This window comes from Fukomys damarensis, unplaced genomic scaffold (genome assembly GCF_012274545.1).
Source record: "Fukomys damarensis isolate Sample0158 unplaced genomic scaffold, DMR_v1.0_HiC HiC_scaffold_12, whole genome shotgun sequence".
Lineage (NCBI taxonomy): Eukaryota > Metazoa > Chordata > Mammalia > Rodentia > Bathyergidae > Fukomys > Fukomys damarensis.
The window spans coordinates 22,643,498-22,668,144 of record NW_022900924.1 but is presented as its reverse complement, the minus strand read 5'-3'; the positions used below and the strand labels follow the sequence as shown (position 1 = coordinate 22,668,144).

Here is a 24,647-nt window from a genome sequence, read left to right as displayed (position 1 = left end):
TGTGCCAGGAGCCCAAGGCTCTCACTTCCTGCAGGTGTGTCAGTTTTCAATGTCATTAGGTTGCATTTCTGGTTCCCAAATGGAGCAGAAAATCCCTGGACTAGCGTTTCATGCCACCAAGCTCTGCACAGCCTGCAGCTCTCTGATATCCTGGATGTTGGCAGATGACTTGACAGCTTCCAGTATCATGCACTTAGCATTCAGGATGCAAATGTAAATCCACTCAGAGCCTCCAGCCCTCCCCAAGCTCCTGGCATTTTCTGCCCAGTGAACACACAAACCCCAATTCCACATGGGGGAGGAGTCACATCCGGGGCAGGGGCTGGGGGCTACAGGGAGGACTGGAGGGTGGCCAGGTCTTGTCCTCTCCTGTGGCCACAGCCCCCAGAGCAGGACCCCAAGGGACAGACTCCATATTCTGAGGAGCTCATCCTTCCCTTCTCCCACCACCTACACAGAGAGCACCCCAGGCCCAGTGAGAGGACTGTGGTCAGATTCATGATTGGGGTAGATGGTCACATGGCTCAACCAGTCCAATTAGAGTAAGTGGCAGCATTTGTCCTGGGGCCAATGGAAAATAGTTTTACACTTTTTGCAGCCATGCCCTGCCTGCAGTGGTTAGTTCAGAGGTGGCCACTTGTCCAAAACATCCAATCAGAGTAAGCTTGGGACTTGCTCCAGGCTGAAGGGAGAGTCTTGGCCTGAGAGGAAGTGAACAGCTGTGGCCTGCCATCTTGTCACTATGATTGTGGAGCCTGGAGGAATAGGGTGACTGACCTTTTGGAAACTGATAATGAAGCCAGATCAGCTACAGGCAGAGTTTAGATGGAAAAACAAAAAGAACTTGATTGTAATGACATCAAGCTGTACCTGAGGCAAGGCCTGCTATATAGCATTTTCAGGTCCAGGAGACAAACCACCTCCCCCTTTTGTTTTTCTGAAGCAGATTGGAGGTTGTTTCTCCCACTTCCCTTTGAGGAGCTCTCAAAGCACAGAGCCAGAGCAGATCCCAGAGACTGAATTGTATCTGTGCCTAGCTTTCCATCCTGAGCTTCGGTTTCCCCATCTGTAAGAGGAGAGGAAAGGTCCGAGTTACAGGCTTGTCAGCATGCGGTGCTCCATGGGAGTGTGGGTCCTGGAAGCCCACTCTGCTTCTGCACTTCTGGCAGACTCATCCTGGGAGAAAGCTCACTGCAGGGCAGCCTTGACCTCCACGGTGGCTCTCTTCCCTGGACACAGTGCTTCATCTGCCATCTCTGTCCATCCCCTCAGACAGGAGCACGCAGATGGAAGGGAAACAACACTGCCACACACACCTGGATGATGATGCATTACTTGTGTGGGACACACCTAGGCACCACGTGCTGACAGCCTGCAAGTCCCACGCAGGTTCCTAGGCTCCTGCCTGGGCTACCACCCTGAATTCCAGACCCAGGGCAGACTGAGACCTGGGGCAAGGAGCAGCAGCTGTGACCGATACTTCCTTTATTTCCTCTGTCCTGATTGCTGGATGCTGGGAAACTGGGTGGGCTGAGCAGGCCAGGGAGTTCCCTTGGAGGCCTCTTCTCAGTGAATCCTGGGAGCCGCGTGCCTGGAACAGCAGAGAAGGGCACCGGCTCGGGTGCTTGCATAAGATGCCTCCTGGAGGCCGCTGCATTTCTGCTGTCGCCGGTGCCTTGAGCACTTGGCAGGGTGCTCTGCTCATGCCTTCCACTTGCGGCCCTACTGGGAAGTGGGTTCCTGGGGGTCCTGGTTGGACACCCATGTGTGGCTGGTGTTAGGCGAGGGGATGTTCCTGTTGCTTTCCCGCATCTCTCCTGCGTTTTGCAGTGCTGGTTTGCCAGGCCTCACACCTGCTAAGCGAGCACTGTGCCTCTGGGCTGTACTGCAAGTCCCCAGCACACCGTAACAGCTCACAGACTCTCATGGGTGTTGCTGAGGAAACAGAAAGTGGTCCTGCACCTGGTGCTGCCTCCTGGCCTCAGCCTGGGTCTGGGCTGAATGGTGACATGGGCCCGGAGGCTGCCCTGACCCAGCCCTCGCCCTCCTCTCCCCAAGCAGTTGCACAGGCACCGAGACTCCAGGCTGAGGAGGAGACGTGGGCTTCAGGGTGGCTCCTGCTTTATGGATGTATGATGGGAAGCAGCTCAGGTGATGTCTGCCCCTGCACCAGGTCTGCAGCCCCGGCCCAGTCCTCCTCGGTGCAGCAGGGAGCCCACACTCACCCCTCACTGTGTGCATGCCAAGTGAGGGCTGGGGGTCCTCACTTCACCCCTCTTCGTCTGAATTGGCCAGGGTGCAGCTCTGTGGCTCGGGCCGGATCCTGACCCTGCCCTGGCCAAGACGGTGGCCTCTGGGTGTGGCACCGCTCTGGACTCCTCCCTGGAAGCAGAGGTTCCCTGCAGGCCCCCAACCATCCTGGCTCACTGAGGCTGCCTGGCCCTGACTTGCTGCCCCTGCAGGCTGGGATCGGGCCCCTGGCCGGCCTGTCCAGGATGACAGCTCCCTCCTGCGTGTGCCTGTTCCTGTGCTCCCTGCTCTGCGTGGAATGAGGATGCGCCGAGCTCTCAGAACACAGCAAAGTCTACTCCCGTTTTCAAGAACAAAGCGTGTCCTGGCAGAGTATGGTGGCTAACGTGCATTACAAAAACCCAGCCCTTCAGTGCCATCCACACGCCCGAGTTCTTACACCTGATCACGCACACAGCGACACCGCCTTCATTTTAGTTACCAGCTCGCAGTGTGCACAAGTGTTTAGTGGGGAAATACGAGTCCCCAGGGAGGAGGATGCTGTGCTCATCCCACTCACTGGCTGCTGGGCTGCACCCAAGCCACCCCGGAGCCCAGGACCGGGTGGGGGTGTCCGTGCCACTCAGCCTGTGCTTCTCAAGCTCCTCTTGCCAGGCTGGTCTGTGTACCATGGGGTCAGATGTTACAAGAAGCTCCACCCCGCCCTGCCCTGCCAGTGCCTCTGCCCCAGAGAGGACACAGACACTGACACCATTGAGAAATCCACTCCTAATTGGCTCGGCGCCTAGAGCTGCGGGAGGAGACACTGCCTCCTGAGCCATGGGTGGCCGCGCAGGCTGCACACAGAGCGTCAATGACGGGCGCAGTGTCGCCAAAGGCCACAGTGGTACTGGCTCCTGGCCCACCTGGCTTTAGGTGCAGCTGGGCCCCTCCCCCAGGCACCCTTGGGACCATGCAAGAAGCTGAGTTAGGGGCCCTGCGCGGGACCAGAAAGGCAGGAAGCGGAACTCCCCGCAACACTGCAGGGTCACTGGAGCAGGGCACCGTGGCACCCCCAGAACATCTCTACTCCACAGACACAGCCTGTGTCCCTCCCAACCGCAGCAGGAGCCAACGTGGAGCGGGAGGGCCCGCATGGCGCCTGCAGAAGAGGGCAGCCCTGAGTGAAGCCTGGCACCGTGACAGCCCGGCTCCCACCAGTGTGGAGCCCCGCAGTCCCGGCCGTGTTCTGATCCTGGAGCCCAGTGCCCAGCAGGAGGGGGAAGTGGGGCTCTGGGCTGCAGCCACCGGGTGACAGAAGCCACGGTTAAGCCCTGCAGAGCGAGGGAGGTGTGGAGAGAAGCAGAACCCAGGCACCGCTTCCTGCTGCAGAAGGGAGCTCCCAGCAGCCAGGGGGCCAGGTGTGCAGAGTGGCCAGCAGCAGGTGCTACTGCCTCAGGGGCCTCACTGTCCACCAGGCCATCCCCTCAGGTCCTGGCCAGAGCCTTCTCCAAGCTGCGCTTGTAGGCAAGGTGTCTGGGGGACCATGGGCTCCAAGCAGCACCCACAGAGGGGCAGGAAATACTCCTGGGATGGTGCACGGCTCAGGGGTGACTCAACCACAAGCGATAGGGAACCCCAGACCACAGCAGCTTCGATGGGCCCAGTATGCCTCTCTCACTCAATGGGTAGAGAAGCTCAGTTCTGGGTGGCCCCGTCACTCATCTGTGGAGAAGGGGGCTCCTCTGACGGTCTCCCAGACATCCTCAGTGTGTGATTCCCCTCCAGTTCCAATGTGGCTGCTTGAGCTCCAGCCCCCACATCTACATTCTATCCATCTACCTGGGGCAAGACCCTTATCTGACTCTACTCCCTCAAGTCCTCCAGCCACCTTCAGGCAAGGGGACCAGATGCACATAGATCTGTGGCCTTCATCCTGGATGAGCCCTGGGAAAGGCAAAGGAACTCTCTGGGCAGGGCCAGGTGCCTGGGAGGATCCACATGCTCCACATCCCCAGCCCGGTAGAAAAGGCCCAGCAGTGTCTGCCGGCTGTGCCACCAGGGAGAAGGAAGGGACGCTCACTCCACATGAGAGGGTCTGTGGACACCAGGTGGCCTCAGAGCCAGGCAGAGCAGAGACAGGCATGTGCACATGGGCAGCGGCCACCCGAGAGCAGCGAGTGAGGTCCCCAGTCCCCCTCAGCTCTGTACTATTGGCAGTGGCCTGGGGTGAGGCGCTCACTGCCTTGCAGATGACCAGCAGCTCCACAGTGTACACAGGAAGCCCTGCTCAGTGCCGAGGGAAGGGACAGGAGTCCATGGGCTGCTCCAGCCACCAGTTCAGAGGCAACTCTTAGGGCATCTCTGTCACCAGGACTCAGCACCCCAGGGACAGCCCCGGAGGGCGGGACCAAGGAGCCAGGCCTTTAAAGCAGCTCCCGGAAAGGGGGACAGGAAGACCCCACCAAGTCCAGCTTCCACACAGGGCTGGACTCACTTCAGCCTACGTGAATGGGAGCAGACGGGCGGTTTCTGCTCCCAACTCCGCTCTGCTAGTGACCGCCCTGCCCTGCACGCTGTGGGGATTCTGTACCCTGTTTCTTCCCTCCCCCAGAGCTGCGTCCTGGGAGCTGGGAGCTGTGTGCTAGTCAGTTCCGCCCAGTCCTCTTGAGTCCCTGGAGGGCGATGAGGAGGGCAGAGGCTGGGAAGACAATCTTCTCCATACAGCTGAGGTCACCTCAGCAGGTGCCCGCAGCCGAGGCTCAGCTCCCTGCTGGTCGAACTCCTATCCTATCCACAGGGGATCTGACCCCAAAGCCCAGCATGCCTGGAAGGCTGTCCTGCCTCCTGGCCCCGTGGCATCCGACCTCACCCAAGGGGCTCTGGAGAGTGGGACTCTGCCTCACATGACCTGGGACCTTCTGCCGCACATGAAGAGGAGAACAGGAACTGGAAACAGAGCAAAAACAAGACCCAGGCCAGAGTGCAGACTGTGGCCCCTCTGGCTACAGCAGACATTAAGCTCCGATCACGCGAAGCTCATCACACATGGCAGACACAGTCAGCTCCTAAAAACTTACAGTTTGCAAAGCCAAGCAAAACAAAACACACGTCAGCACACTCACATGAGACGCGGCGGGGATAGTCAGACAAGAAAAGCAAAGTGACAAGGACCAATATGTTAAGTCACAACGGAGAAAGCACACGGCTTGTGGGGCACATGGGTAAGGTACACAGCGAGCCGCAAGGTGACCAAGCCAAACTGAAGGCTAGAACTGAAACCCCCTGGCAGCTGGGAAGAGTGGATGGGAGACAGTGAAGAAGGGCTTGAAGCCGGGGATGGATTGATAGGAACTTCTCCACAGGAGGGCAAAGACCACCCTGGCCTGTGGGCCAGATGAAGGATGTAACGCGGGTAACTGGAACATCCGAGAAAGGAAAGCTAGCATGGGACTGTCTGAAATGACAATGGCCGAGAACCTTCCAACATTAATAACACCAAACTACAGATGCAGGGAGCACAGAGAACGCGAAGGAAGAAGGAGAGGAGGGGGAGGAGGAGGAGGAGGACAAAGACCACCCTGGCCTGTGGGCCAGATGAAGGATGTAACGCGGGTAACTGGAACATCCGAGAAAGGAAAGCTAGCATGGGACTGTCTGAAATGACAATGGCCGAGAACCTTCCAACATTAATAACACCAAACTACAGATGCAGGGAGCACAGAGAACGCGAAGGAAGAAGGAGAGGAGGGGGAGGAGGAGGAGGAGGAGAGGAAGAAAACAGAAACATGAGAAAACAAGGAAAAATAAAGCTTCCAGAAACTCAAAACTCCCTCAAACCACAAAAGAAAAAGGCCGAGGATTTGGCTCAGTGGTTCCACTACCTGCCTCTCTAAGCGCAAGGACCCAAGTTCGATCCCTGGTACCCCAAAAAGGACAAAGCAGACATTTCACATCAAAATTGCTTGAACCCAAAAGAAAATCGTTTAGCATCAGGAAAGCCCATCTTCTCACAGACCAACAAGAGGAAGAATTGCTGTGGACTTCTCATCAACCCCACCGGCAAGAACAGGAGAGTGAGGTGCTCAGGTACAGAAAGGAGGAACTGCAGTGATGCGGCGCTGATAAAATTCCAGCGAAATTACGCTGTGAAGGTGAAGGAGAAGAAAGAAACCTCAGACAAGCACGATGAGGGCACTCAGAGCCACCTGGTCTCCACAGCACCAGAAATCCACAGGTGGAGTGCGGGGAAATGCTTCAAGACAGACACTGAATCATGCGGCGTCTATGACTGTGCGTTACTGGAACTCTAACCTTTGCTGTGTCTGATGGGTAAACTTCCCCATAGGTGTGCACAGAAACGCTCCATCCTCCCGGGGCGGCACTGGCAGGCTCCAGCGCCCACTGGAGGTGGATGGGGAACCACACTGCCACCATAGGGATGGAAAGGGATGGCTGGGTCCTGGGGGCCCAGAGTGTGGTGGGTGGGTGCCCATGACATTCTCGGTGGGGTGAATCTGGGTTAAGAATGTCAGTTCATCAGCTGGAGCACAGGGGTTGGCCACAGTCACCACTCCAGTCTGTACTGTTGCCTGGAGAAACACCAGCTGCAGAGCCACACTGTTCCTCAGGCCACACACTGGGAGGGCAGAGGCGGCGCTCGAAGCCAGACAGCCACTGCATGGCCAGGACTGCAGCCCCTGCTGTGCTCCCACAGGCCCCTCGCCCTTCCAAGAGTTTGAAAGTATGAAGGACAACCGAACGCTTGGTCAGGGAGACCCTGCGGGGTCTGGGGAAACTGTCTTGCTCCCCGAAGTGAGATTGTAACTATACTGAGAAACAGCCCTGGGGAAGACTTGTCACAAATACGCACTCATGAAAGGATGGACACAAAAGGAGGCCCCAGACCTTGGGCGGAAGCAGCCAACTGCGGGGCGTTGCTGAAAGAGGGGCTGCTGACCACAGTGTGGGCCGGGACACCACAGCAGGCCATACCCAACAGGGCTCCGCTGCAATCGGGGCACAGAGAACTGAACTGGTGGGACAGAATCAGGTCAGGACACACATCCACCCCCCGGGGCGCTCTGTCTGTGTGACAGAATCTGGACCAGCGGTGGGGGCGGACTAGCGCAATTCACAGCTATGAACTGTTTCTAGGATTTCCCCTACTGCCTCATTCAGGTCCTCTGGGAACAAACTATGGAAAGTGAAACTAGCGCAGGGAGGAAGGTGTTACTACAAGGAGATAATACAAGAGAAGCAACAATGTGAAAACCCTTCCTTTGAATATTAGGTAGAACCAAGGCTGCCTCCGAGAGTGCCTAGAACAGGAAGCTCCCTGACCCACTGTGCCATCATCAGAGATGGAGGAAAATCAAGACAGCCTTGAGTCAAGCTGCTCCAGTTAGAAACCCAGAAGGGAAGGCAACAGAGAAATAACAGAGAACAGAAAAACAGGACACAGGAACAAAATGCCAAATGCCGACGTGCTAGGAGCACAACACAGCACGAAGGGAACATTCCAGCACAGACTGTCACAAAGGCTAAGAATAGATAGCAGGCGTGAACAGACGGGCACCAGGCAGCGGGAGGCAGCCACCCTGCTCCCAAGGACGCAGAAGGAGGGGAAGCAGCAGGCGGGAGCGTAGCCACACCAGAGGGCAGGAAGGGAGTGGGCCAGGCCGGGCAGCCCAAGGCAGGAGAGAGGACATGCCCGGGCCACCTGTCCTCCCTCCTCTGGTGCTGAGCCCCAGCCCGACACCCACTGTGGGTGTGGAGGCAGTGAGGCCCGAGCACAGCCTGGGTGACTCAGGCACTGTGGGCACTGGTTGATGTCACAGCGAGCCACCCAGCCCAGACAAGCAGCCCCGGGCTCCAGAGCAGTGCCCTTCACACTGCACGTTTTCAGCCACCCACCCGAAAGAGAGGGCACAAAGAGTGAAGGCTCAGAAGCAGAGACTGTGGGGTGGGGCAGCGGGCACTAAGCTGGTCCCACTGAAAGGGCAGAGTGGCCACCAGGGACGGCTGAAAGGGAGCCCTTGGATCAGCAACCTGGTGAAACTTGCGCACGCCCCGATATTCAGCCAGGAAAATGTTCAATGTAAAAAAAGCATAATAAGCACAAAGCCATCAATCCCCGAAATCTATCCCAGCTGTCTAATCTTATCCATTATAAGTGGATGGACCTATATTAAGATCATACATATGAATAAAGCTCATCACACAATAAGCATTATGTATATGGAAGTAAACACACAGTGCACTGGTAAGTGTGTAACACTCGTGTGTAGAAGAAGCACAGAAATAACCAGAGTATAAAAGTGTGATGGGCAGTGACCATCTCACCCATCCTCAGCTCTGAGCAGCATGGGGACCGGGCTGGTGTGGGCAGGCCCTGTGTAGACACCAGGGATGGGTGAGTCTGTCCCACACGGGGCCCAGGAGGTGGCATGGGCTCAGGTGAATGCATTGGGGTGCCATCGGGTGGGGCCCAGGGTCGTCTCCAGGCTCTCGGCGTCCCAACGAGAATCGAGCAGGACCCCAGGAAGAGCAGAGGAGTGAGATTTACTAAAAGGCAGTAGGGGAGGAGGCAGGAGGTGCAGCCCTCAGGCTGGGAGCGGCCCAGAGCAGCTCTGGGTCTCTCGGGTCCTGAGGTTGCGGGAGGGTCTGTAGCTGGGGAAAAAGGGCACCTGACACGGCCCACCCCCTACAAGGGCACTTCTGACTACAGCAGGTCCTGAGGAAGTGCCATGGGGCCCAAGCCCACAGAGGGGTCAGGACCGTGATCAGCTGAGTCTGGGCAGAGGTGCGGGTGCTGCGCTTTGGGGTCTGCCCTGCCTGGGGTCCTAGGGGACTGGGGGACCTTTATCTGAGGTCCTCTGGTATTTTGACATCGGGTTCCTTGCTCTGTTCTTGGCCCACGGCTTCCTGTCTGCTGCCCTTGGTCTATCCCTGCCTTAGCAGGACCCTGTGCGCCCGGCTGCAGTTGCTGTGCAGTGTCTAACCTGGAGGGTGCAGGCCCTGGGAGCCCTCCATCTCCCTGTCTCCTCCCCAAGCCTGTCTGCCCCCAGGGATCCACACCCAGGCTCTGGGACTCAGGGTCACAAGGGAGGCCCCAGAGCTGAGACGTCCAGTATGCAGTAGTTGCTGAGAGAGACGCCAGCTCGGTTCTGCCCACCGGGCCCTGCTCTGCATCTCTGAGGAGATACCACTGGCCCACTTCTCCAGCAGAGTGGGGGACTGCACTCTACTCAAGAACACTGAGATTTTATTTCATGAAAATCACAACACAGCTTCCTAACTGCTTGGCATTCATCATCTTGCCCATGCTATGCACTACTTTAAACACACCATTCCCCCAATTTCTCACTTCTGGGCAGATCAGTACAGATAGCAAAGTACCGCAGAAGGCAGGGTCTACAGCCTATAAATAAAGTGCACAGTGCCCGTCCTCAGAAACAAAAGGCCTGGATGCATTCTCTTTGTGGCTGGTGATGTATGAGCTACACGGGGTGATGTACAGAGGTGGGAAAGGAAGCCCTCCACTCAGACTGTGGCCGTGCCCCAAGGGCCGCCTCAGGACTGGGGAGAGGGTGTGAGGGGCCGCAGGGTGACCTGGGCACCACAGGTGGCCTGGGCCATGACCGCTGCGAATGGGGCTCAGCCCGAGGCGGGTCTCGGGCAGCCTTGGCTACCCCTCCTTGTGGCCTCCCTGCTGCAGGGCAGGGAGGGTTCTGTCCCACAGCAGGCAGAGGGCGGAGGCCCCTTGGGCAGGCTGCCCTCGGCCACCAGGCCTCCTGAGCTCGGGTGGAACATGTGCAGGGCATGCATGAGGCCCTGGGCTCCATCGTGAGAAAGTGATTTATTTTTTAAAAAGCCACCAGATGACTGAGGCAGAAAATGTCCACAGAGCTGTGAAACTTCACTTGGGAGCAAAGCAGGTGTGGCTGAGAAGGGATGCAGTAAAGTCGGGGTCACAGTGTAAAGTGGGGTTTCCAGTGGATGCCGCACTGCCTCCATCCAGCACCCGCGGTGTACATAGGCGTGACCTGTCCACCAAGCCGTCACGGTGCTCCTTTCCCAGGCTGACACAGAGCCCAGTTTGGCAGGCGGTGTCACCCCAGAGAGCTGGACTGGGGTCTCCAAGAGGGAAGGGTGGCCGGCCTTCCCCGGCCATGATCAGGGAAGCAGCTCTGCGGGCGGCCAGGCCAGGAGACCATGGTCTGGTCTCAGGAGGGCATGCAGAAGGCAGTGGGCTACAGGCAGCCGGAAGGGCAGGCTGGCTGGTGCTGGGAGGGGACCTAAGCTGCTCAGTCCAGAAAGGCAGAGCTCATGGGACAGGGCAGCCCCACCATGGAGCCTGCATCGCCCAAAGCCCGGGCCATTGGCAGTGGTTTTCACAAGAGGGTGGCATGGACCCTGCGGACAGGGCCAGCGACCCCAGTGTGCACAGAGGACAGGACGTGTACATGGCCAGGATGGAGGCTGCCCCGCCACCTCACCCTGGAGAGACCTGCACACCCCATGCCACAGCCTCATGGGCTCCTGTGCTCTGTGTGTGGACATGGAGGGGCTGTTTTTGGTGTCGTAGTGCCCCAGGCACACCCAGGACCGAGGGCCCCATGCCGTGGGCCACGCAGCCTGTGTGTGGGCTTTGGTCATGGAAGGCAGCAGGGCAGAGTCATGTGTCCCATGCCACATCAAGTGCACTTGCTCTGAGCTCTCACACAGTGGACAGGTCCACGCGCTGGGCGGAGTGGCTGCTCTTGTCCCAGGGGCCCAGCTTGGCAGAGGCCGTAGCTGGGCGGGTCCCGTTCATCTGTAAAGAGTTGTGAGGTGTGGATCCGGCTCCCGGAAGAGCTCGGCCCCAAGCCAGGCAGCTGCACAAGCAGCGGGTCCCCTGCTCCCTGAGGAGAGCATCGGCGCCCTCAGCACCCACACAGAGCTCTGCCTGTGTCCCTCCACCAGAGCCCAGCCCTAGTGGGTACCCACTAGTCTGTTCCTCCCCACATGCGTGTGTTCAGGTCTTTCTTGGATGAGCATGCAGTGCAGGCACTGTGGGGCCGGGGCTATGTTCTCTCAGTGACAGTGGCCAGCAAGCAAAGGTGCGGAGCAAATAATGGTGGGGGTAGCAGGGACAGGACCAGCGAGAGGGACAGCACAGCATCTGCCTGGCTGCTGGGGCCCTGCAGGGGCTTGGAGGGCAGAGGGACAGTGCCTCAGGATGCCTGGAGCACCAGCACCCTGGGTGAGGCAGTGATACGACAGGAGCATGGCGGGTGAGCAGCCCTGGGTGGCAGGAGGGACCCCTGACCACCAGCTGCACTTACAGTGTCTGAGCTGAACGGCTTCCCAGCCACGGTGCGGGCCGAGCTGCTTGTGAGAGACCAGACCTTGGTCTTGTGCTTGAAGGCGGCTCTCACCTATGGAAGAGGAAGCAGCCATCAGGAGTGACTGCGGGAAGGGACAGTGTCGCCATGCACAGGATCTTCGGTGAGGTCCAGGGAGTCCAAGGTCCCAGCCCCCACTGAACCCCTCCCGACAGGGGGCACTGCACAGAGAGGGAACACGTACCTCGGAGTTCAGGAGACAGTGGAAGAGGAAGATGAAGCCGCCCTGTGGAAGGGAGAAGTGGCATTAGGGCCAGGTGCTCATCCTCTCAGACTCTCGGGAGTCACACCCAGCACAGCAATGACACAACCCCTGTGAGGACCTGAGACGCTGGCTCCCGACCGCTCCCCACACCACAATCCATCATCTGACAGAGTCAGGTTGCTGCTCGGACAGATTCCTGCTGGCACAAAGTGCAGGGACCGACAGGAGACTGACGCCCACCTGAGGCCTCAGGCTGTAGTCATAGGCAGACTGGGCACACTGGTGACAAGGACAGACATACAGGAGAAGGACATCACTGCCACCCACTGCTGGCCTCGACCCGCACACCCTCCACACGGGACACCTCCAGGCTGAAAGCCGCCCAGGAAACAGCCCAGCCACACAGTCTCAGGGCTGAGTGGAGGGTCCATGGGCACAGCAGGACAGCCTGTTACACTTGTGTAGGCCCTGAGGGACCTGACAAGGAGCAGCTGTCATGACTGCAGGTGCAGCACAGCCCCAGAGATGACGGGCTGAGGCGTGGCAACAGGGCTGCGGGTGGATCTCGCTATGTCTGCCCTGCAGGCAGCCCAGGTGGGAACCCTCCTGTACCTTCATTGAGTACACCTTCTCCGGCCTGCTCCCTTTCAGCCCACAGCCCGGCTGTTCCTGCCCTTCCCTAGAGCTGCTGTGTGGGCTCCGTGGACAGCTCTGTCCCTGGGCCTGGAGGGCAGAGGCTCACCTGCAGGGAGTTGAGCACCGCAAACATGTACTGGAAGACCAGGGCCTGGTCATTGACAGCCAGCACGCCGAACGCCCACGAGGTCCCCAGGATGGGCAGCAGCACGGCCACAGCCTTGGCTGTCAGCCTGGAAGAGAAGTAGTGAGGGCCACGCTGGGGTGGCAGAACAGGTGGTGGGAATGGACTGGGTCTCCTGACAGGAAGGGGTGGCACCAGGCTTGGAGGCCTCTGGGAAAGGGACTTGCTGTGTGAACCAGGACCGGGAGGAGGAGAGCCGGCCACAGGAGCCGCCTGTCGGGAGCCAGGATCTCTGCACACTGCGGCCGTCCCCACCACCAGACCTCAGGGAGCTGCAGCCTGTCCTGGAGTCGCTGACACAAGAGAAAGGAGGTGCCCATCCCCGGGACACAGGAACGCCTGGCACACGGCTGGCTGAGGAGCCACCAGGAAGCGGGTCGGGTGGCTGCTTCACAGCGACCCTTTGCTATTTCCTGAAAACGGAGCAGGGCTGAAGGTGGGGACGCACTGGGCTCCCCGGGATCTGTCCCCATGTCACACACAGGAGGAGCCAGGGCCAGTGGTCAAGGCCCAGGTGCACATCCCCCTTGCCTGGCCCTCAGGCTCCCCAAGGTCCTCGGTCAGCTGGTGTTCCTGCTGGGCACCCTGCTCCGGGGTCGCTCCCTCCCACCCAGCCCCACCTCGGGGACCCCAGCTTCTCTGCTTCACTCTCAGCGGTTTGCAGTTCCAGCAAACACGGACTTTGGTGAGAAGGCTGGCCTGGGCTGGCACTGTGCAGGTAGGTGTCCTAGGTCACTTACTGACAGCCGCTGGGTAGAGTCACCAACTGCCTATGACCACCATGGGGACCAGAGGGCACTGCCAGGGATGCTGTGCCCTTCCCCACTGAGTGGTCGCTGAGATGCACGGATGGGACAGGGGTGCGGTCTGCGCTCCCAGGACCCTGGGGGGCTGGGCGGGGGGACCCTGGCCCGTGTCACAGGGCTGCTCGACCCTGCGAGCTTCCTTCCTCTCCACCAGCACAGCCTTGAAGGCCTGAGGGTGCAGCGCTCCCCAGGTTAATTTACAGTGTTTGGAATTCATTATGGAATAATTATCTCATCGATCAGCTGCTGGCTTGTTTATGGCTTTTGCTTTCAGATCAGAAAAGATCTACTGTGGCTGAATTCACTTAGGCTGTTGCAGCTGTGCAACCTTGCTGTTTATGGCCCCCATATCCCGGCCAGGAGCCACCTCCTGCCCCTCATCCTGGAGGCTGGGTGTGCTGGTGTCCAGTGTTGGGGTGACTGTGTGGCTCGGCCCAAGCCCTGTGGTTTCAGCTCCCCCATCCTCCACAGGAACTAGAGGGGCCCCTCAGGCCTGAGCTCCTGTGGTCCCTGCCACCAGGAGGGCAGTGTCCATCTGGACAGGAAGCCAACCGGGAATAGCCATTGTGGAGATGGGGTCACCACACAGCTCCTGCAGGGCCTGGTGTCTGCACGCTGGGCCCTTGAGTCACCAAGCAGAGTGCAGGGTCAGGGAGCTGTGGCCTGGCCTCCGCACCCCAGGCTTTCTGCCCTTGTGGCAGGCCGCAGTGCAGCGGGCAGTCCCGTCTCCCTGTGAGGGGGTCCTGTCACCACCCCTGCTGCAGCAAGGAGGTCGTGGGGCCGGGGGTGTCCCCCAGGGTCCAGCGGAGGCCGGGCAGTGGGGCTGGCTTGGGCTGCTGAACTCCAGATCTGACCCCTTCCCCGGGGTGACCTACTTGAAGGCGCCCGGGTCCCCATGAATCTTGTAGCTGTCGGCGCTGATGTGGGAGATGACCCTGGTGACCGCAATGAGAATGCCAATGTTGACCTGCATGGCGGGGAGGGACAGGAGTGGTGAGGAGGCCAGGGGCCAGCAGGCACCACACACTCTCCCCGCTGACGCAAGCCAGGCCCTGCCGCTGCAGCGGGGAGCAGTGGGACCATGGGCAGGCTCTTGGGCACTCTCTCCCTCTCTCAAGCCTGGCCCCACACCCGGCCCGGCCACCCCGACCCACCAGCGACCGGGTTAGAGCCACAGTACAAGCTGTTCGGAAAGACCAGCCCTGCGGTGCCCTGGCCCAGGCTGTCATCCCAGGTGTACCTGCTGCCCAGCACCCTCTAAGGCCGGGGACCTGCCTGGACATCCTGGGAACCTCCAGCCCAGGGCACTAGGTCCTCTCACCTGGCTGCTCTCCAGGGTCCTGAGCACCAAGGGCAAGGTGGGCAAGGGATGGGGATGGGGCAATGGGGCAGCAGGGAGTCTGGGAAGGCCCAGGGTTGCCCTTGGTTCTGAAAAGTCCTGAGAGCATGGAGGGTGGGTGCAGCTCCAGGCTGAACGCCCCAGAGGAGTGTCCAACCCCAGAGCCCTGCAGGCTCCCGCAGCAGGTGGGATGGCTGCTGGCAGGGCCAGCCATGTGTGCCGCAGACCCTGGGGCCTGGCAGCGCAGATGCCCCCTCCCAGCTGTGCACCCACGTCTACCTTCCCAAAGCCGTCTGCTGGGATGGTCTCACCCAGGACCTACTTGGACTCTGCGCCTGCCCTTCCCTGCTGGCCCCTCCCCTGCCTCTGCTCAAAGCCTCCTCTGACCTCACTGCTGCCCCCGCTCTCTCAGCAATGGACAGTGTGGGCCAGCACTAAGCTGCAGCTGTCACTCTCCACCCAGCCTCCCGCCCACCCCGCTGCCCTCATTTCCTGCCTGTAAAGTGAGGCTGAGGACAGAGAGCTCCTGAGGGGGGTGGAGGAGGAGCCAGCGCAGCCGCCCAGTGCTGTATCTGCACAATACAGCACCTGGCCAAGGGACCCAGGGGACCCAGAGGACAGCAGAGCCCCTGGCTGCTGGATGGAGGGGCCATGTGGGGACAGGTCATTGGCTTTCACATGCAGTCACTTCCCCAGGTGGACGGCGACCCCAGGGAGGCCAGAGTATGAGCCACTGCTTCCATGGGCCACCACAGAAGCCACCCCACTGCTGTGTCACTGAGGGAGAGGTGGGGCTCCCAGGGTCAAAAGTGCCCTGGCCTTTTGTCTCACTGAGGTGTGGGAGTTTTTACTGGAAAACAAGATGCTTTGCAGTTACGCTGTCTGGTTTGTTTCAGAATTCTGAAAATTTTCAGAGTAACTCTTCCAGCAGTCCCCATCTGGGGGGATTTGGTGAGGATCTCACCTACCATCCTACAGGCCTTGCCCCTTCCCCTTTGGGGGTCACCATCCAGGCACCTCGCCCAGCCCGAGACAGAGCCTCCCTTATGTCAGGAAGACAGGTTCGGCTGGGTCTGGGCCTTGGAGCCAGAGCCCGCTGCCCACTCAGGTGAAGGCAGCACAGCTGCCACAGTTGCAGGGAAACCCTGGGAGCAGATGGGAGGCAGAAACCAGCGAATTCAGAAGCAGGTGTGGGTGGAGGTTTCTCATATATTCCTAAGGTTCTCTTTTAAATTTTTGAACCAAATGTGTTAAAAATTCAAAAGCCAAGTTACCTAACTAAATTTCAATTATAAGCAGTCCCAAAGTAAAAGAAAAACAACTTGAAACTCACTTCCTGTGAGGACCCCAGCACACCCTGGGGTCAGGAAAAGACTAACTGGACACTGTCCTGGTGGAGGAAGCCCAGGTTACATGGGGTCATGTGAGGGTGACCCTGCCCACCACATGGCAGCCATGAGCATGCCGGCTGCCATGCACCCTCGCCGTTCACCAGTGAAGACGCGGCAGGAAGCATCTGAGCAGGATGTCAGTGACTAAGGAACACACCCAGCCTTTCAGCGTCTCCCTGGGACACGTCCCTAATGAGCCGCTGGGTCCATGATCCCTGTGGATCCACCAATGGGGATGGATGCTGGAGAGGGGCGGGAGGCAGGGTGAGGACTGGGTCACAGTGAGCATGGAATATGAGGGCATCGGTGCCACCCCAAGGCTCATCCCCAAGTCACCAGAGCCTTCATCAGGTGTAGAGCTCTCTGCATCCTCAGGGTGCTGGGGCAGCTCCTGCTGTCACCTCGTGGGCTGGACACCCTGTCGGGCAGGCCAAGGAGGACACTGAAGGTGTCTCTGGCAATGTCACCCGCAGCATGGTTACCCTGGGCCTGAGAAAGGACCACGCTGCAGAGGGAGCCAGTCGAGGGGGTGGGATCTGCAGGGACCCTGGCTTGGCCCCAGCCCAAGGGCACGGGGACCCGATCCAAACCACCACTGCCAAGGAGGTGGGGTCACCTTCCCGGCTGGCTATCCCCTCCTGGATTCCCGAGGCCCCGGGCAGTCAGCCAGCACCACTGCACAGTGTGTGTGATGCCTGGGTTGGGGACAGCAGTGAGACCCTGCCTGCCCCTGTGACATAGCCCAGGACTGTGGCAGCTCTAAGTTACTCATTTTTTAGAGGGAACAGGCAGAAGAAAAGGACAGGGGATGGGAGCTCCAGTGAGGGACAGTGAGGGCCCCACAGGGTCCCCATGTCCTCTGAACTGGCTGCAGGCAGCCCCGAGGAGGCCAGGATGATGCCCACCCTGGAATGCCTGGCTCAGAGCGCCTACTTTTCCTGACAGCGCCCCCACTTGGCCCGACATGGTCGGAGGGCTGAGCTCACATGGGTCAGGTGATGCAGTTCTGACCAATCAGACAACCACATTGCTCCCATGGCAGCCAATCAGAACAAGCCCTGCTCTCCCCTGGGGCTGGTGGGAAGCACCTCCCCTCCACCTGGAGCCCAAGCTGCCAGGACCTGCAAGCAGGGCAGACAGGAGCACGGGATGGGCCCTGTGGTGTGTGTGCTGAGCTCCAGATCCCACATTAGGGTTTTTCCCACCCTGCACCCCAGTTTGCCCCTCTGTAAAATTCAGCTCCATCTACTGTGGTTTGAAAGTCTGTCTGCTTCCAGCTCATGCTGAAATCTAATGGCCACCAAAACTGTCCCCAGCTGGGATCTTGAGGCCGGGCACTCAGTGTGGCAAACGGATGCCCTTCCAGGTGCGGCACCTTGACCATGGACCTCCAAGGCCCAGGACAGTGAGAAATAAGTGTCCACTCGTCATAAATCACCTGGCCGCAGTCTCAGGTGTCCACAGCTAAGAACACCTCTGCAAGTGGCCAGAGAAAGAGGGATGGGGTGGGGGGGCACTGATGAGACAACGCCTTCGAGTCTGGGAGGAGGATGCTCCACTTAGGGAGCCCTTGTCCCTGCAGTGTCACTAGAGTCACACGGAGGTCACTGCAGCACCTCCAGGAGCCACAGGGACTTGGCACGAAACCAGTCACTGCCACCACTGCCTAGGTCCCTAGGGGCTAAGCACCCCCACCGCCAGTCCCCAGGGACCATGTTGGGGCCCACATGAGGCTGCAAGAGGTCAGAACCAGCAGCCCAGCACTCCATCCTCGGAGATCCAGATGGGACAGAACAAGACTGCTTCTGTCAAGCCCATGTTTCCCTCCTCAGTGACAGAACCAGGTCTTCAGGAAGCCACATCTCCCACACCTGTCCCCACTCCAGGGCACAGTGGTCTCCACCACTCTAGCCCCAAGGTTAGAGCTGTCCCCAAGCCTGGCCAGTCAGAGCAGCCCTCTCCTCCAGTCTTAGAGCTAGCCAATCAGAGCAGCCCTCTCCTCCAGTCTCAGTCAGAGCTAGCCAATCAGAGCACCCCTCTCCTCCAGTCTTAGAACTAGCCAATCAGAGCACCTCTCCCCTGGCCTCAGCGAGCAGCCTGTGATGGTCAGAAACACAAGCTGGCTCACCAGGAATGATTTGACTGCAGACCAGGAATGTTGCCAGAACAACAGAAAGACGGGTTCATCAACATGACGACACAGTTGTGACATAGCTGGGCTAGGGCTTCCTGCTGCTCACCAATAGGATTTGTCTTTTTCTGGCACAGTTGGGGACCTAAAAGCCATTTTTGCCATGAACTGTGACTCTTCCTCGGGCTACAGGTGCCCAGCAGGTCACTGGAGCAGAGCAAGGCTCTGCCTGGACTTGGTGTCCTCTGTGACGAGAAACCCTGGCCAGCAGGTCTCCTGCCAGCCCTGACAGGGCACAGGGTGTGGGATGTCGTCTAGGGGCCGGCAGTCTAGGGTGGATCCACCTGAGCTCACAGGATGCCTGCCCCTCGAGACGGGGCACCAGGCCAGGGTACACAGGGACTAGGCCTCCAGCTTCCAGCACTGTCCCCAGCCTGCGGTCCCCTGGATGCCAGGGCGGTGAAGCCCGCAGACCTGAGATTCCAGAGCTGTGACACCAGGGCGGGAAGACAATAGCTGGACCTACCTGGCTCTTTCCTGTGAGCACCTGAGTACCTACCACAATGACCAGCAGGGCAGGGCCCACGAAGGCCCAGATGGCGCCTGTCCCCAGAGACAGCCAGCAGCTGTGGGAAAAGCAAAGTGTTACTCAGCAACCTGTCCCTGGGCCTGTCAGCAAGCCAGTGGCACTCAGCATCCCCCCAGACTTTCCCCACAGTGACCCCAATGGCTGCCCTGGGACCAGGGTGCAGTCCGAGGCTGTGGAGGTCCCCTGGCCTCGGGACATGGCCCAGGACTGGGCAAGAAGCCAGCCCCCCTGCAGCTCCACGCGGCCAGTGCCCAGGACAAGTCACCTCCTGAGTCCTGGGACTGAGTGCTCTGGGTGCTGGCTGTTGCCTGGGACCTGCCCTCATCTGATTCACCCTCTGCACTATGACTCCCGTGCCTCGTGCAGGGAAACTGAGGCCCAGAAAACTCAGGGAAGCTGAACCAGCACAGGTGCCTGTCTCTGTCCCACTCTGGTTGGGAAGCCATGGCCCCTGAAAGCACCATTGATCCGAGGTCTTAGGTGCTGATGGGCTCGGGGAAGTGCTGTCAATGAGGGGTCTCAGGCAGGTCCTGGGCACAGAGCCAGCAACTCGAGCCACCCATGACGCACGTGGGCCTCACACTCGTGTACACGCATGCACCACTCACTCCTGCGGTTACTGGCAGAGCACGGTCCAGGACAGCCATGACATGACAGCACTGGGTAGGCACATCTGGGACCCCAGGATACCCACTTACTTGTCACTTGTCCCATAACTGTCCATGGCGAAGGAGACAGAGATGATGCAGATGACCAGGGGGAGGCCTGTGGGGAGGACGAGAGTCACATGGGCACCTACCCCGCCACGACTGGACACAGCCACATGCGGAACACAGCTGGGCACTGGGCACAGAGCAGCCCAACGCAGACAAGTGACCACACCCACCACTGACCCGGTCATCTCAACAACCACACATGGATCATGGCGGCCGTGCACTCACACACGTGCTTCCCAGGGACCTGTAGTGAGGCCATCCCGGGACCTGTGGGGCGTGACTGCTCACAGCCCAGGAGGATCCCCCAGCTGCAGGGAAGGAGGGAGCTGGGACGGAGGGGCCTGGAGGGCCAGGCTGCCCTACCTGAGCCCGAACCTTCTGGGAGCCAGCAGCCCCTCGTCCACGGGCCCCGCCCTGGCCTGGCCCTTCCTGGGTCTAGGCTGTGACCCAGGATGGCTCCAGAACGTCTTGTCCCCAGCCACAGAGGCTCCGGCCAGGAGGGACCAATGGACTCAGCCAGGGACTTCCTTGACTGCCATTTTCCCGCTGGGCTCCTGGGCAGGCCAGGATGTTAGCGGGGCAGGGGCACAGCCTGTGTCACTGCAGAGGGCTCAGGGCTGGGACAGGAAGTCAGGAAAAGCGAATCGTTGGCTGTGCCATGGGGGCTGGGGACCGAGCCATCCCTGAAGCCCGCACCCTGTGCCTTTGTTATTACATGAACCATGAAGCAACTTTTCTCTGGAGCCAATTCAAGATGGATTTTTGTGGCTTAAGACTGAGTATGAGTAATTAAATGCTCTGACTATTTTACACAGCTGTGTGAGACCTTCTTGGGAGCAGAACGGAGGTCTGGAATACAGAAAAATCCAGGACCAGCAGTCTGCAGAGCTCTGGATCTCTGAAAAGCAGGGATTCTGGGGCTCCGCTCTTTCCAGACAGGACACAAAAAATTAAGATGTGCTGTGTTCATGCGTCAACTCCCTGTGAAGAACATAATTATGGGGTGCTAATTTGTACTAATACAAATGCAAATCTTCTAAAAAACATTTTTAAAAAAATCTCCTTGAGAGGCTCCTAACCCTGCAGGACCTGGCAGTGCCTCTCCCTGGGCTGGGGCTTCCAGCAGGTTGCAAGGTCTCTGAAGGAAGAGGGGCTCAAGCCCCGCCCAGCCAGCGCTGGTTGCCCTGGAAATGCACTGCCACCTCCACACCCCAGCCTGTGAGGCAGGGCCCTGCAAGGTGCCCTGTACTGTGGCCTCTGCCCCCCGTGAGGGAGTGGGGCACAGAGACTCTGCTCCGTGGTGAGGGAGCCCTGGGGCAAGGAGCTGCGCTTCCTGGGTCCCCGGTGTGAGGAGGGGCCAGCTTGGCAGGTTTGCAGTCAGTCACCTGGGAAGGAGTCTTTGTCCTGCCAGGAACTCTGAGCTTCAAACTGAGAGGGCCAAATGCTCCGCAGAGCCATACACAGATGCCAGGGCCTTCAGGGGGGCAGTGGGCCGGTGGCCAGGAGCTAGCCTCTTGTGGGGACCTCTGTCACTGTGGTCACCTACAGAGGGCATCCTCCCCTCGGGCCAGGTGGAAGCACTTCCTCTGGGGCTGTGCTCTGCTCCTGACCTCCTGACAAGTAAGTTACAGGCCGTGACAGGAGACCATGCAGGCTGGGCTCAGAGCTGTGTGGGGCCCAGGGTTGGTGCCACAGGGGCCACAGGTCCCTGTCAGAACCAGGCTCCCAGTCATGCCTCCAGGAGCCTGCCCTGTGGCTCCTCATTGAAGTCCTGACAAAGAATTCAGCTCCTCAACATGTGCAGCTCACAGAAATACCGCCAGGCCAGATCCATCAGATTACCACACACGTCCTCACCTGAACACCCTCCCACTCACACCACACACACCTGTGGCACCACACATTCATGCACACACACCCCAAACCCTGAGCACACACGTCCTCACACACGGGTACACACCCATCTGAGGGGGAAGCTCACTCCCCATGCTCCTCCCTCGAGCAACGCTTCCCACAAACTCTGTTGCCTGCACCAACTGTCTTTGCTGAGGTCCAGTGTGTGTGTGTGCGCACGTGTGCATTGTGCCTCCAGAGTGCCTAACTCTTCACAGACCTGGTAAGCTGTGCGTGGTGGCCATGCCACCTCCTCCACCTCACTGACCACACCTGACCAGGGACAAGAGGGAGACTGGGAAGATGGTGGGGGCCTGGCCTGGGGCCTCCTGGGCACCTGTGAGGGTGGCAGGCAATACAGTGCCCAGTCCGCACCCACTCTGGTGCTTGCAGCCCCAAGGGAGGCGTTGCACCCCGCTCCACTGCACACAAGTCACACTCACAGCAAGGGGTGGGATCTGCCCCTGCAGGGCGAGGACTCCCTGCAGAGACAACGCAGGTCCCACCCTGGCCAGGGCTTGTGACAAGCTCAAGAGCTTCAGGTGGCACCCAGCCCAATGTGGGCAGCGCGACCCGGCCCTGGGCTCCCAGGACAAGTGGCCGGTGGAGACGTCCAGACCAGGGGGCAGGTGGCTGAGCAGGGCATGGGGAGACCATGGAGACTCACAGTGGAGCCCGCACTGCGGCCCAGCGCCATTGCATGAGGTGACACCTGCTCCACCCACTGCACCCAGCTCTGGCCCGAGGTCACCATGGGGTCCGCGTCCAGCTGTAAGAGTGGGGAAGCCAGGTCTCTGTGTGCTCAGAGAGGAGCCAGGCTGAGGACACTGGGCCACCCACCCTGGGGAGAAGAGGCGAGTGCTGCCAGAGTCCTCAGCTTCCCAGGTCCAAGGGTGATCAGCAGGACCCTGTAGGCCTGGGCCAAGCAGATGGCAGCGGGGTGGCTCCAGGCCACTCTGTGGAAGCTGCCCTGGGACGTCAGGCCCGGGGCTGTGCTCAAGAAACATGCAGCCTGGGAGGGGACCAGCAGCACAGCTCCTGCCACATGTCATCCAAATACAGCCTGGGAGGAGAGCCCAGGAGTGTGACATACGTGCTGGGCAGGCAGGCGGCAGAAAGCATGGAGAGGGCCTGGCAGACTTCTCAGGAGAGGACCTCAGAGCACCGTGCCAGGGCTGTGTCCCAGGGCCAAACAGACCCTGGGGAGGAGTGAGCGCCTGAGCACCTGGTGACAGGGCCTCTGCATCAGCAAGGGCCTGGACTTCTCAGAAGGCACAGACAAGACCAAACGGGAGCTCTGGAGTTGAAAAGTGCAGCCAAGGAAGAGAAAGCTTCCCGAGAACCCAGACAGTCCCCTAACACACACTCTCCAGGCACGTGTGTCTCAGCACTGAAGGAAATGATGGAGTTACAGGGGACAGAATAAACACGTGGGCCTCTCTTCTTTTCCCCTGGCGCAGATTGGAAACAATGGGTTTTTGTAGTTCCACTGCTGGGCCCATAACAGCCAGAGAGGAAATCTATTTGCCAACAATGTACAGGGCAGGTGGTGGAGGCAAAGCCAAACCTGAGAGTGGAGTGAAGCCAGGTGGCCACACTAAGTCACGGGGAGTGTGACAGGGCCAGCGACGGCATGGGAGGCCAATGCCACAGATGCACGGAGATGCCTGCCTCCCTCACCTCAGCTTCTTTAAGGACTGCAGGGGTGTGAGCAAGGTGATCCTGCACGGACAGCAGATATGATCACAGAATGAAGGAAGGAATGACAGAGCCAGACGAGAGGAGCCTTTCCCTGTCCTACCACAACCGAGATGGGCACCGTGAGCACTGGAACAATTACCGAAGACAGAACTCGAAGACATAGTGCAAGAGTCATTCAGGGAATTAAAAGATTACACTAGAAAATATCTGCTTAATTCAAAAGCAGGCAGCAAGGAGGATCAGAGCAAGCAACGGGTAGGAGGCATATCAGAAGCCAAGAGGCAACGGCAGACGTAAACCACCCAGGTCCAAATGTGCACTGTGAGACAGCGACCCAGTAGACAGCTGCCAGGCCCAACTGCAGAGCAAGCCCGGCGCTGGCCGGTCCACAGCAGCCAGACGCACCAGGCCCCAGCACACACCCGGGGAAACAGAGTGTGGGAAAGACCCCAAGCAAGCAGCAGCCACAGGAACAGCCACTCTGACAGCAGCCGCAACAGCCCATGGGAGACGCTCATCACCACGATGGTCGGGTCCCAGAAAGACGCCTGCGCTCGTCTGTGCACCTGAGGCACAAAACAAGCAGCCAAGCTGGGGACAGGCGCCCGACAGGAGCAAGGCCTCGCTTCTGGTAACAGTGGAGCCAGAGCCGACCACACAGCAGCCAGGCCATGGCCGCCCAGAGCCCACCAGTGACAGGGCAGTGCGGCTCTTCCAGGGCTGAGCCTCAGCCCACAAAGCAAACCTTAGTACCTTCAAGAGGACCAGAGTCCTGCAGAGCCGAAGGAGAGCAGCAGTGGGTGCAAGGAGCATGTGAGAGCCCCAGGTCAACACAACGTAAAGAGCAGAAATCAGGCGGGAAAGTAGAAAACACTTCTGGATGAAGGAGAGCGAGAACACACTAACAAAGCACGTGGGTCCTAAAGCAGGGCACACAGAAGACATGCCTGCCTGTGCCAGGTAAAAGGACAGATGCCATGGGCACCTACATCCTCCCAGAAAGCAGGGTGAGCAGAGGAGGACAAAACAGATTGGAGCAAAAGTTAATGCACCAGGCAACAGAACAGCAACAGGAACACGGGTGTGGGGCCGTACCCCAGTAATCCTAGCACTCAGAGGCAGGCCAGCCTGCGCTACACAGTAAGAGCTGGTCTCTTACAAAGAAAAGAAAAAGAAAACAACAGGAAAATCCAGAAAGTAAGTTGGTTAAAAAAAATCACCAAATTGGGCCAGGGTTTTAGCTCACTGGTTCTGCTGCCTACCTCGAAACTACAAGGACCTGAGTTCTATCCCTGGTACCAAACCAAAAACAAAAACAAATCAACAAATTGATCAACCAATTAGGGATGTGAGGAGTGTTTCCAAGTGATATGAGATTTTGGCCTTTGTCGGAACATCAGGGATCTCTCCCCATCCCTAGTACCCCCATCCTCCCACC

At 59.2% G+C, this 24,647-nt stretch overlaps 1 protein-coding gene across 5 annotated transcripts in view; it reads right to left on the bottom strand.

Moving 5' to 3' along the window:
* Positions 1-9,538: 9,538 nt before the first annotated feature.
* The window catches only part of Adgrd1 (adhesion G protein-coupled receptor D1), an 82,037-nt gene continuing 66,928 nt past the window's right edge, over positions 9,539-24,647 (bottom strand). For 4 of the 5 annotated variants that reach the window (XM_033762482.1, XM_010604269.3, XM_010604270.3 and 1 more), the window contains 7 exons: positions 19,598-19,664; positions 18,870-18,936; positions 14,325-14,416; positions 12,566-12,692; positions 11,803-11,844; positions 11,559-11,651; positions 9,539-11,047 (listed from right to left, as the gene is read on the bottom strand). In XM_033762482.1, coding sequence (XP_033618373.1) covers positions 10,952-11,047; positions 11,559-11,651; positions 11,803-11,844; positions 12,566-12,692; positions 14,325-14,416; positions 18,870-18,936; positions 19,598-19,664 — 584 coding nt within the window. In that variant the 3' untranslated portion in view covers positions 9,539-10,951. The remainder of the gene's footprint in view (positions 11,048-11,558; positions 11,652-11,802; positions 11,845-12,565; positions 12,693-14,324; positions 14,417-18,869; positions 18,937-19,597; positions 19,665-24,647) is intronic. The other variant, XM_033762483.1, reaches the window with a different exon arrangement.